Source organism: Rhinopithecus roxellana, chromosome 18 (assembly GCF_007565055.1).
Source record: "Rhinopithecus roxellana isolate Shanxi Qingling chromosome 18, ASM756505v1, whole genome shotgun sequence".
In the NCBI taxonomy this organism is placed as follows: Eukaryota; Metazoa; Chordata; class Mammalia; order Primates; family Cercopithecidae; genus Rhinopithecus; species Rhinopithecus roxellana.
This window is the reverse complement of record NC_044566.1, coordinates 67740048-67752706: the sequence shown is the minus strand read 5'-3', so window position 1 is coordinate 67752706 and position 12659 is coordinate 67740048. Positions and strand designations below refer to the sequence as shown.

The window sequence follows — 12659 nt, the reverse complement described above, 5'->3', positions numbered from 1 at the left end:
ACGTTTTCAAGGAAAACACAGTCAAATATTAAAAATACAGCAATTTTTTTTACAAAACTGTTTCTTTCTCCGTAAGAAACAGTCTGTTCAGAATGTTCCATGGTTGTCCCTGGCGGGGAGGGCATGGTGCTCTGGACCTGGGAGAGATTGCAGTTTGTGTGGGCGCCTCCCCAGTACCAACGCTGTGCCCACAGGGCTGGGTGCAGGCCGTCTAACAGCATGGACTCACAGTGACCGTGGCCAGGAGGCCCTCGGGCACATTGGCCACAATGATGCCAATGAGGAAGATGATGGAATCCAGGACTCGATAATTCATGGACACTGCGATGATGAAGAAAAGGATGCCGATGGAGACGGCCACTCCTGCCACAATATGAACGAAGTGCTCGATCTCAATGGCAATGGGCGTCTTCTCATTTCCAACTCCTGAGGCCAAGGAGGCAATATGGCCAATGATGGTGCGGTCACCCGTGTTGATGACCATGCCGGTGACGGTGCCTACAGGGGAAGTAGACGTTTTATTCCAGGGGTCCTCAGCTAGGAGGGGTGTGCAGCCAGCTTGCGGCCCTCTCTGGCGGCTGGCACAGTCAATGGGCACACCACATTCCAGAGGCCACGCATCATCCTCTAGGCCCTTCAGTTCCATGCTTCCTCTGGGATGAGCTTTGTAACAGGGTGTGGCAAAGGACAGATCTGGGAGCCCAGGAGGGAGAAGGGACACAGGTGGACATGTGGGCTGAGAGCCAGAGGCCTTTTACCTTCCAGACACGTTGTGGAATAGAAGCAGATGTTCTTTGTTTCCAGGGGGTTTTCATGGGTAAACTCAGAGGAGCGGGGCTGGGGCTCAGATTCCCCCGTGAGAGAGGAGTTATCCACCTAGAAGAAATGTTGAGAATGGTTCACAGCCGGGTACCTCATTCCCCGCCTCTTATACTGATGCTGGGAAAGACCACAGAGCCAGCGGGTTTGGAACATGGTCCTTGGGGTGGGTGCCCCTTGCTGCTTACCCGGCACCCCTGAGAAGACAGCACCCTGATGTCTGCGGGGATCTGGTCTCCTCCTTTGACCTCCACAATGTCCCCTACCACCAGATGCTCTGAAGGGATGGTCTTCTTCTCGGAATCTCGGATGACCAGAGCTTGCTGCAGAAGAAAACCATGACAGATGCCTCAGACCCTGGAGGCCCTCCTCCCCAATCTGTGCCACACCAAACCCCAGGACAGAGGTCTTGGAACTTCCTGGTCACTGTCACTGTTGATTCCATGCTGTTAGGCAGCCTGCACCTGGCCCTGTGGACACAGCATTCTGCTGGAGCCTGAGGCTGTCAGAATAGCAAGAATGAAACAGAAGACTGCTTCACTCGAGGCCTGAAGACTCTAAGAACTACTTTTTCTTGAGCTCACGGAGCTTTTCTTGGAACAGAAGAGTCACTGTTGGCCAGATCTGGCCAAGCCAGACTCCTGGGCCTCCTAGAAAAAGAGACCATTAAGGGTGAGCAATCCTGGCTAGACGTCGGGGCAGAACACTGAAGGTGGGGCTGGGGAGGCTGATAATCTTGCGAGGGTCAGGGAAACTTTAACGAGGTGATCTCCTGCTTCAAGCTTGGCAAAAGGCATCTTTTCCACCCAGAATCTCTCCTCCAGCCTGCAGTTCTCTGGGCCAGAGACAGTGTGGACACCTGACAGGGGTCTTTGGGGAAGACGGGAGCACTGGGCTTCCCCACCGATTGCATTCTGGGGCTCAGTAGCAAACATGTGACCCAAACATGGTCACAGATAAACAACTGCAGGCTGGTCTCCTTGGCTGCCTGCGAAAGAACACTCCCTGACCTTCCACAGGTCCCTTCAGGAACCCAGAACCACTGTCCACAAACACTGAGGAGCAGGAACAGAAGATGCCATGCGCTGACCAGCACTGCCCTGGCTGGTACCTCATTTGACCATCAAAACCCTGTGAGGAACTGGGGTTCCGACAGATGGGTTAATTCACCCACGATGGCTCCGACAGGGACGGAAGTGGGAACATTTGGCCCTCGGGGCCCTGTGCCCCTGTCAGCTGAGGCTTCCTCACCCGGGAGTCACCAGAGGCCAGAGGACGGGTGGCTGCCACTCACCTGAGGGATCATCTTTTTGAAGCTGGACATGATGTTGGTGCTTTTTGCCTCTTGGTAATAAGCAAAGATCCCCGTGAAAATGACCACCAGGACAAGCACAGAGCCCAAGTACACCTGGGTGAGGAGAAAGGCGTCAAAGAAACCGGCAGTGGGAAGGAGACAGGCCCTGGGGCTAGAACTCTCCATGGGAGGGTGCAACGCTGGCGGTTATGTCCTGGTATAGTTTACAGACCACAGAATTCGCCCATGTTAAGTGCACAACTTACTGATTTTTTAAGTTTACAGAGCCATGCAGCCACCCTCCACCGCAGCCTCAGAGCATCTCCACCCTGCCTGGAGATCCCCCCGGCCCCTCTGCTGTCACTCCCTGCTCCTGTCCCACGCCCTGGCATCACCGATCTGGTTCCTGCTTCCAAGGATGTGCCTGTTCTGCACATTTCATGTCAATCCAACCCCATGACACGTGGCCTGTTGCCTCTGACTTCTGTCTCTTGTCATCACGTTGGCCGATTCAGTTTTGTGGATTTGGTACCCATGTCTCGGCAGGCACAGTCGCTCTCCGTGTTAAAGGGAGAGGTTAGCTTGGGGGAGACAGAGCCCCAAACTACTTCACATGGATGCAGATTTTCTCCCCCTTAAAAATGCAAAGTGTTGGCCGGGCGCGGTGGCTCAAGCCTGTAATCCCAGCACTTTGGGAGGCCGAGACGGGCAGATCACGAGGTCAGGAGATCGAGACCATCCTGGCTAAGACGGTGAAACCCCATCTCTACTAAAAAATACAGAAAACTAGCGGGGCGAGGTGGTGGGCGCCTGTAGTCCCAGCTACTCGGGAGGCTGAGGCAGGAGAATGGCGTGAACCTGGGAGGCGGAGCTTGCAGTGAGCTGAGATCCGGCCACTGCACTCCAGCCTGGGCGATAGAGCGAGACTCTGTCTCAAAAAAAAAAAAAAAAAAATGCAAAGTGTTTGGTGTATCCCTTTTCATTCCCACACTGCCTCTGGAACATCAGAAAGCCAGATCGGATTTCTGTTTTCCAGCTGGGAAAACACCTGACTTTCCCACACCTAAGCAGTGGCATCCAGCCCTCAGCCGTGCCTCCGAGGCCGCACTGGATGGCTCTGCCAGCAAAACCCGGAGGGGACACCCCAGAGCCTTACGTTGTTCAGGGATGCAGACTTGTTGCTGGAGTACTCAATCCCAAATGCGATCCAACAGAGAAAGGCGCCCACCCACAGGAGGACAGAGAACCCCCCCACCATCTGCTTGAGGAACTTGACGATCTCAGGCGTCTGCTTGGGAGGGGTGAGGGAGTTGGGCCCATCCCGGGCCAGGAGCTCGGCAGCTCTGGTGCTGGAGAGACCCTGGGGAAGCCAAACAAAGCACATGCACAACCAAAACAAATACGAATTAGACAGTCCTCCTCCCTCAGGGGTTGGGCTGCATAGTTGTGCAGCTTGGGGTGAGGCATTATGCCCAAAGAAGGTCTTGAGAAAAGCGGACCGTGCCTCACCTCTCCAGCTGCCCAGCTTTTTTTGAAAGACTGTAATGCTTAATAGCCAGGCACTGTGCTCTGTATATTCACTCGTTTAGTCTTTAAAATGACCCTTGAGGCAGGAGCCATTATTCCTCGGTCTCCTCATTCACAGAGGTGGAATTGGAGGCACAGAAAAATGATGCAACCTGCCCGAGGAACCTGGCCTGTCAATGGTAGCGACCGGTTTCTACGTGGCGACTGGGTCCAGAGCTACTGCACTCTGCTCTGCTAAGGGGTTTTAGTTTCTTAGAGGTTTATCCGGCCAGAGGAGTAATTTGATGAAGGAGTACTTGGAATGAAGAAGCTAGTCACCAGGGCTAAGAGCAATGCAGTAACTCCCCAGGAAATAGGGAAACTTCTGGAACCCTGCACAGACAGCATGTGGCTTTAGTTTCCATCCTTACGCCTCCTCCTTTTCTACCTTTCTACACATCCAGCCTAAGTTCTCATTCATCTTGACAGGCATAAATCCCACCCAAGCCCTGAGCCCATGTGAGCAGCCCCTGCCCTGGGGGGCCTGCCATCCATGAGGCGCCCTCACCTTTGAAACCCTGCGTGTGCACAGGAATTTCCCCCGTAAACCATCTTTGTGGACAAGTCTGTAGGTACCTCTTCTCCCTAATTATGTTGTAAGCTACTTAAAGGCCAGGACTCTGTCTTGGTCTTTTTTTTTTTTTTTGAGATGGAGGCTCACTCTGTTGCCCAGGCTGGAGAGCAATGGTGCGATCTCGGCTCACTGCAACCTCCTCCTCCTGGGTTCAAGCGATTCTCCTGCCTCAGCCTCCCACATAGCTGGGATTGCAGGCGCCTGCCACCACACTTGGATAACTTTAAAAATATTTTTAGTAGAGACAGTGTTTCACCATGTTGGCCAGGCTGGTTTCAAACTCCTGACCTCAAGTCATCTGCCCACCTTGGCCTCCCAAAGTGCTATGATTACAGGCCTGAGCCACCATGACCGGCCGGTCTTGGTCATTTCTGTGTTCTCTTGCGTCTCATGCTTTTTCTGTGGTAGTGATTCAAGTATCTGTTGAATGGCTTGATTCCCATCTCCCTTCACTAGCAATTCCTTTTCCGGAACCCCAGACTCATCTTTCTGAATAACTGCAGAACATTTCCTCAGGGGTGTTCCGGAAAGACTTCTTATGGTATAACTCACAATAAGCTCATCATCGGCTCCTCCCTCCTGCCTTCCCTGCTCTCACCTCCTGGCCCCCACCCCAGCCCATCACCTGACCAGCTCTCCTCCTCCTGCTGCTGTGACGGGGCTAGCGAGATGAGGGGCTCAATAAAAATCCCCGCAAGTCCTGCTGGCTGTGTTTGTCTGCAATATCTTTCTTTCTTTTTTTTTTTGAGATGGTTTCACTCTTGTTGCCCAGGCTGGAGTGCAGTGGCGTGATCTCTGCTCATCACAACCTCCATCTCCTGGGTTCAAGTGATTCTCCTGCCTCACCCTCCCGAGTAGCTGAGATTACAGGCATGTACCACCATGCCCTGATAATTTTTTGTATTTTTAGTAGAAACGGGATTTCACTATGTTGGTCAGGCTGGTCTCAAAACTCCTGACCTCAGGTGATCTGCCCACCTCAGTCTCCCACAGTGCTGGGATTACAGGCATGAGCCACCGCGCCCGGCCCCTGCAATGTCTTTCAGCATTGTGTCAGATCCTCATTTCACAGTCCTGGGCTATTGTTCCATTCTTCTAGACCTTTCCATGTCTCACTTTAAAAAAACGATCTTCTACGTGAACCGCCTTTTGAAAACCAGTGAAATCACCTCCTTGTGTAGAAACCATGTTCCTTCTGCCTCTACGACAGCCCCTGCTTGTTAGTTTAATGTGAATGCTTTGACAGCTTCACCCAGATGACCTTCCTGGCTTCATTCCTGCTGCACCTGTCCCCTCTCCACACATACTAGCTTCCAGCAAGCCCAGACTGTCTCCAGTCCGGCTCTGTGCTTACTGGCCCTGGGGTCCTCCACCAGCTTAAATCCAAATCGTCTTGAGTTCCAGCGCAAATGTGGCAGCAGCCCAAGAGCCAGCTCTGGCCCCTTCAGTCAGAATCCACCTTTCTCCCAGCAGAGCGTTTCTACTTCTTGTGGCCATCCCCGCGGGACAGAGTGAATCTCAGGGCACTCCCGTACACATCTGCCTCCCCCACCTGGCCACTTTGTCCTTGAGGCCAGGAGTCATCTGTCCCTCTTGGTCCCTCTCACTGCCAGGCCAGTGTGACCCCACAGTAGGTATTTCTGTTGACTTGAACAGTGTCCAGATGCAAATAATTGCAGTCTCAAAGGTGCTGCAGGGGCGCCTCCTCCTAAAGTCGCCGCTACTCTTCCACACACCCCCCACCACACACAGCCTTCCCTCTGTAGAGTCGGGAGGCTTCTATTCTGAATCCCTGGTTCCCACGACTCACCGTAATGATGTCTGTGCCATATTTCTTTTCCAATTCCCTATTGCTGAGTTTGTGGTCATCCTAAAATCCATGAAAGGAAGAACAGAGTGAATAAGATAATTCCAAAAGACTCAAGCCCCAAGCTCTGACCAGCCATAGAAGCTGGGAACAGCAGCTCTGAGGAAGGGAGGGGACCAAGGAGCGTGGGGGACGGGAGAGAAAGAACTCCTGTGCTAGGCAGCTGTCCAGCGAAGGATGGCACTGCCTCAGGAGTGACTGTCCCTGAGTCGGCACAATCCTGCACTTGCTGTTACTACCCAGAAGCTGCCTGCAGCTTCTCTGAACAAAGCCATGCACCTCGCTTCAGTCTGAACTCCAGCGCATACACGTCCTGGCACCCTCATCTTCCAGGTGCCAGTGAGCTGGAGGCTTCCCTCAGACCTGAACCCTGGGATTGGCTGGGGCTGCTGGCAAAACCACGCTAGACCCGCTTCATGGGCTGGCACAACTCCACCTCCTTCGCTGTGTAGGCTCTGGCAGGGAAAAGCAGCTTCCCTCACTCAAGCTGTGACGCTCAGGGAGCTCACTGGGCAGCGAAACCCTGCAGGTAAAGGTTCTGCTGAATAAACCCACACCATTGTGGCTGCCACTTGTGAATTCTGCTACAGAATCATTAGACTACAGTGGGGTTTCTCACCCGTGACCCTGCTGCCATTCTGGGCGAATAATTCTTTGTTGTGGGCTCCACCCACTAACATCCTCCCCTCAGTTGTGGTAACCAAAAATGTTTCCATTTTTCCCCTGGGAGAGGGGTGGGGGAATCCTCTTCTCCTCTCCCTTTGAGAACCACTGGGCTAAAGGACAAGAAGCCTCTTCCTGTAGCAGAAAACCTAGGGTAAGTCTTCCTGGCTCCCCCTAGAAAGCCCAGCACTCAGGATTCTTTAAACCCCGATTGTGTGAAACAAAGATTGATACTGTTGACTGGTACTCACATCGTCTCTTCTTACGCATATGCAAAAAATAGTTCCATGTTGCAGTAAGAGACTAGGCCTTCCAATAAAACAGAATTCATTATTATCCCTATTATCTTGCTTCTAGCCCTCTTCTCAGCCAGATTCTGCTTTGTCCTTCATCCCTTCCACTAATATCGACTGAGTGTGATATTGCAGGGGATTCACAAGATTAAAGCTGTGTTCCGCACAGAGCACAGCACAACACGCTAGGTTTTGGGCAGATACAAGTAGTGGATGATCCAAGCCATTGTCTCCATGCATGCACCTCAGACTTTAAGGTCCCTGCAGATAGCAGAGGACCTTTCCTGTCCCTTCACCCTGGGCATGGGGATGAGAGCATGGGGGAGGGGTGGGGTAAGGTGGTGGTGTGTGTCTGGGGTGCCCTCTACTGGCCAGCACTGGACTAGCACAGGGCAGCACCCCACCCACCCCTAGGGTCATCACCTGGCCCTTTATTCAAAGGCCAGGATACTTCAGGTGTCGTTAAGACACTAATTTGCCAAGAAAGGTTGGGAGGCAAAAGCATTCAATATGCTGCTGAAATTACAGGACCCTTGTAATGTCAAGGGAAAAATAGGTATGTCTTCAATCTTAAACGCTAGAGATAATGGGAAATAATAAGAACTATCTATCGTCTGGTGCTGAGCTGTCTTTTCCCCGTTTTATCTCATTTAATCCTCCTAGTAACCCTAAGAGGTAGAAAAAAAATTCTTGTATTTTTCAAAATAGAAAACTGAACTTCAGTTACATTGGGATTTGAATGGAAGTCAGTCCAATTTCAGGGATCTGTTCTTCAATGTCTATCATGATAGATACGGACAACTGCCCAGTGGTGTGCTGTAAAATGTTTAACAACCTCTCCAGGAAAGATAAACACAAAGCTCGGATTTGTAGAGTTTGCTGATTTCTCACTAGAACCAAGTTTCAAGCTGCTAACAGGATGTCAGTCAGCCTGCCGAATTTCTGAATACTTAACAAATGGCTCTCCAGCACAAAAGGGGAGGCCCCCTCGGGAGTCACAGAACTGTAAGATCTGCCAACGACGGTGGGGACAATCCAGCACATCTCAAGCTCAGTGTAGAAGTTTCCCCTTCGGTGTTACCGATAAAATCTGTCACATTTCAGACCCAAGGCAGTTTTATTATTAAAGTGGCCAGTTTGGGCCGGACACAGTGGCTCACGCCTGTAATCCCAGCACTTTGGGAGGCCCAGGCAGGTGGATCATCTGAGGTCAGGAGTTCGAGACCAGCCTGGCCAACATGGCGAAACTCTGTCTCTACTAAAAATAACAAAAATTAGCTGGGTGTGATGGCGCCTGTAATCCCAGTGACTCGGGAGGCTGAGGCAGGAGAATCGCTTGAACCCAGGAGGTGGAGTGTGCAGCAGAGATAGCGCCATTGCACTCCAGCCTGGGCAACAAGAGCAAAACTCTGTCCCCCCCCCCCCAAAAAAGCAAGTTTTAATAACTCCAGAGCTCTTCCTTAATAATAATAATATTGCACACCCCTAAAGCACCTGAATTGCAATGTCCTCATCTCATTTATTCCCCTCATAGACCCCAGCAAATTATTTATTTCCCATTTTACACAGAGAAAATGGACCTTCAGTGAGGGTCAGTCATTTGTTGCCAGTTTCAGCTCAGTGGAGACGTGGGACTCTGGTGGGGCCTGAGGTCCTCCCAATCCAAGCTCCACATTTTTACCACTGAAACTGCTTTTCCCTGCGGTTTCATACCTTCGATCTGCATGGCCTAGGGGCTTCGGTTTTCCTCCTCAGAAGTTCCAGCTCAAAAGTTTTACTAATCAGTTGAAAACTGGTAAGTGGTTACTTACTTCTCACTGCAGCAGCTGGGGGAGGGGAGAGGTCTGGCCTTGCCTGTGGGGGCCTGGAATCAGAGGCTCCTCCTTCTGAGTTCTACAGGGACTGCCTCCAACCAGAACATAGGAATCCTGCAGAGGTCCTGACCTCTGGGCAAATACTATCACACCATTCAAAACACACACACAGCACACACACACAACACACATACACCACATACACCACACACACACCACACACATACACACACCGCACATACACACCACACACTACACACACACACCACGCACATACACCACACATACCACACACATACATACCACACACATACACACACCACACACACATACCACACACACACACCACATATACCACACACATACAGACACCAAACACACACACAGGTACACACCACACATACACACCACACACTACACACACACCACACATACCACGCACATACACCACACATACCACACACATACACACACCACACACACAGCATATACCACACACATACACACACCACACACACACACCACACACAGCACACACATACAGCACACACCACACACATACACACACCACACACATACACACACCACACACACACCATACACCCACCACACACCATACACCACACATACACACACCGCACATACCACGCACATACACCACACATACCACACACATACATACCACACACATACACACACCACACACACCGCATATACCACACACATACACACACCAAACACACACACACAGCACACACAGCACACACACACACACCACACACCACACACATACACACACCACACACACACACACCACACACATACACACCACACACATCACACACACACACCATACACACACCACACACCACACACATACACACATACCGCACATACCACGCACATACACCACACACATACACACACACCACACACCAGGAAACCAATCTCAAGGTGATTTCAAATCCCTCAGACTGAATGTGGTAAGAGGTGGGCTCTAGGGCCAAGCTCTTGCGGGGAAAGACCACAGCCGGCAGGACTCCTGTGGCTTAAGGCTACTGACCAGATGGAGTTCTTTCTGAAACTCCTCTGTGTGATTCTTCTTTTTGAGTTCCAGGCAGTTGTTCTTCAGACCCCTGTACTTCTCCTTGCCATCCCCCTTGTCTGTTTTCACGATGTCCTTAGTTCCGCTGAGCTCCACGGAGTAAATTTCTGGGGTTTGCTGAAAGAGAAGCGCAGGTGCAATATCAATATTGGCCCCAAATGGGGTTTCCGAAGAGGCGCTGAGCGCCCCTCTGCGGGGTCGGGACCTGCAGGAGTCAGGAGCCCCTTCTCCCTTTGCTTCCCTCCTCTGGGGAGGCCGGAGGGAATCGGACAGTGGAGTCTCTCCCCCACCTCCCGCTGACCTTGGCTTCCCCTCCGCCCGTGTAGAGGGGAGGCGGGGTGGGCACAGGCCAGCCAGCAGCTCCTCAGGGTGACCCTTCTCTGGGTGGAACAGGTGGCAAGTTACCCCCAACTCCTGACACCTCCAAGGAGCTGCGAGGTTTCCTCTCAGGTGTCTTTCCCAGAGGACACACCAGCTGTGCGTCCTGCTTCCTGGGGAGGGGGCACCCACTAAGCTTACGACCCTCAGTCCTGATCGGGGGCCCTAACCGGAGGGCTTTTCAGGCCGCAGCGCATCCCTGTCACCCATGCTCCCGAGTCGGAGCCCGCAGGTGCTACGGAGCCGGCCCAGGACCCCTTGGCCCCTCCTCGCACCTCTGGACGGGCTTCTTTCCCCGGCCAGCCCCAGCGGCCGCAGGGAGCTGTGGGGGGGCGTCAGAGAAGCGGTGCCCAGGCCGGGGGGCGCGCAAAGGAAAGGCGGCCTCCCCTTTCCCCCGGACGGGGCGTTTCTTCTTTTCGCCTTTTCCTCGCTTCCCGCCAGCCTGCTCCGGTCCCGGGGGCCTTGGCCCCGCGTCTCGAGTCCTCGGCGGGCGCGGGGGCTGCACGCACCTGGGGCATGCTGGGCTGCTGGCGCCGCGGGCTGCGGGCGCGGAGCGCGGATCCCGGACCGCAGCGGCGGAGCGCAGGGTGTGGGGCCTCGTGTGGCGCTGGCAGCAGCGGTGGCTGAGGTGTTGGCGGTGGAGATACCGGCGGTGGAGATCCCGGCGGTGGAGATACCGGCGGCGGCGCGGGCCCTGCGCGCACCTCCGCGGCCGATCTCCAGCCGCTGCACTCCGGAGGCTGCACCTGCCTTAAATGCCGCCCGCCCCGCCCACGTCCCCGCCAGGGCGCAAACCAGCGGACGCCTAGGAGGGCAGGAAACGCGCCGGCGCGCGCAGGGAGCGAGACCCGCAGCGAGGGGTCGGGAGAGTCCGGGGTTGAGGCCTCCCCGGGAATCCCCTTCCCTTTAGGAGCCCAACGCCAGGGGCGGGGTCTCCAGCGGGCGGGTCCGGCGTCCCGGTGAGTGCAGCCCCGGTGCCGGCTGCGCGCCCAGAGCCAGACCCGCTGCTCCTGCGAGCTCCCGGCGCGCCCACGTCCTGTCCAAGCTTCCCTGAAGACCCATACACGCCTTTTTTTTTTTTTTTTTAATGTAATTTGCCTACCAATAAGTCCATTTATAAAAATGTAATTGAGAAGGGGAAATTGCAGTTTCTAACAGCAACTACTGTTGGAGATGTCCTGGCTTGAAAAGGCCAGTGTGTTTTTGAGAATGGATTTAGATAGGTAAATTCAAGCTTCCGAGCGAATTTGGTAATAACTGAGAGACTCTGAAGAGTAGCTGAATTACTTTGCAGGATCCAGATAACAATTTGGAATTCTGAAATAATTTGGAGAGGGAGTGGGAAGGAGAGATGGGAGGATTAGGGTCGATAAGACCACAGGAACCTGGGGCCCCAGGCTGCGGGTGCGCAGGAGCGGAGGCTGTTGGCTGGACTGGGCTGGAGATGTCTGTCTCCAGCCATTTATGTCACTCCCAGCTGAGACTCCATACATAAAGCAGAAAAGAATTTCTGACCCTGAAAATTGATGTGCATACTAAAGTAGTGATTATTTTATACTGCTAAGTTTGGGTTGGTTTGTTATGCAGCAATAGATAACTGGGACATGCTCCATGCTCTTAGTGCCCAGCATGAGTTTATGCACAGGATAGAAAATGTATTTCCCCCTGACACTTGAAACATAATTACTCCAGATGAGAAAGATAGCCTGAAAACCATGTTATCAGAGAGTTACTTAACAGTTAACAGTGGAGGAAATCAAACACCTTCTTTTAAAAGAATGAATCATGAAGTCTTAAAGTCAGTGAAGAATATTAATTAATGGAGAGGAACATAAAAAATAAAACCCACGAATAGAGTTTAGTAATCAGCACCTATTTAGAAGAACAGTAAGAAATTGACATGATTGAAATATATATTAAAAAAAGCAGAGATGAATTTCCAAAGAGGGGGCACTTCATTGGGCCCTTGATGCTCGGCTAATAAGTTTCCATTTAGATAAGGACTAACAGGAGGGTGCTAAGTTTTATTCTTTTCAAAAGTTATATATCAAATATGGTAAAGATTGTCATTTTAACCACGTTTAAAATGATTAAGAGTGAGGAGTCCAGAGAAGTGGCAAAAGTAAAAATCCCATCATGCAGTGACTAGAACACCTGGTGGAAAACAAGAAGAGCATTGGGTACTTAATTTAATTAGAAAAGGTAGAAGAAAAGCAGTAAGTTTGTGCCCAATTGTCATTAGGGATTAATCATAACCTCCTGTTTCTTTCAGATGCTAAATTTCCG

The 12659-nt window shown here is 52.2% G+C and overlaps 1 protein-coding gene across 1 annotated transcript in view; it reads right to left on the bottom strand.

Moving 5' to 3' along the window:
- Nucleotides 1-11036, bottom strand: part of ATP12A (ATPase H+/K+ transporting non-gastric alpha2 subunit) — a 31272-nt gene extending 20236 nt beyond the window's left edge. Inside the window, exons 1-8 of the mRNA XM_010360167.2 lie at nucleotides 10883-11036; nucleotides 9954-10112; nucleotides 6064-6123; nucleotides 3270-3473; nucleotides 2114-2227; nucleotides 1008-1142; nucleotides 759-876; nucleotides 230-498 (exon numbers count right to left, since the gene is read on the bottom strand). Coding sequence (XP_010358469.2) covers nucleotides 230-498; nucleotides 759-876; nucleotides 1008-1142; nucleotides 2114-2227; nucleotides 3270-3473; nucleotides 6064-6123; nucleotides 9954-10112; nucleotides 10883-10891 — 1068 coding nt within the window. The 5' untranslated portion in view covers nucleotides 10892-11036. The remainder of the gene's footprint in view (nucleotides 1-229; nucleotides 499-758; nucleotides 877-1007; nucleotides 1143-2113; nucleotides 2228-3269; nucleotides 3474-6063; nucleotides 6124-9953; nucleotides 10113-10882) is intronic.
- Nucleotides 11037-12659: the final 1623 nt, after the last annotated feature.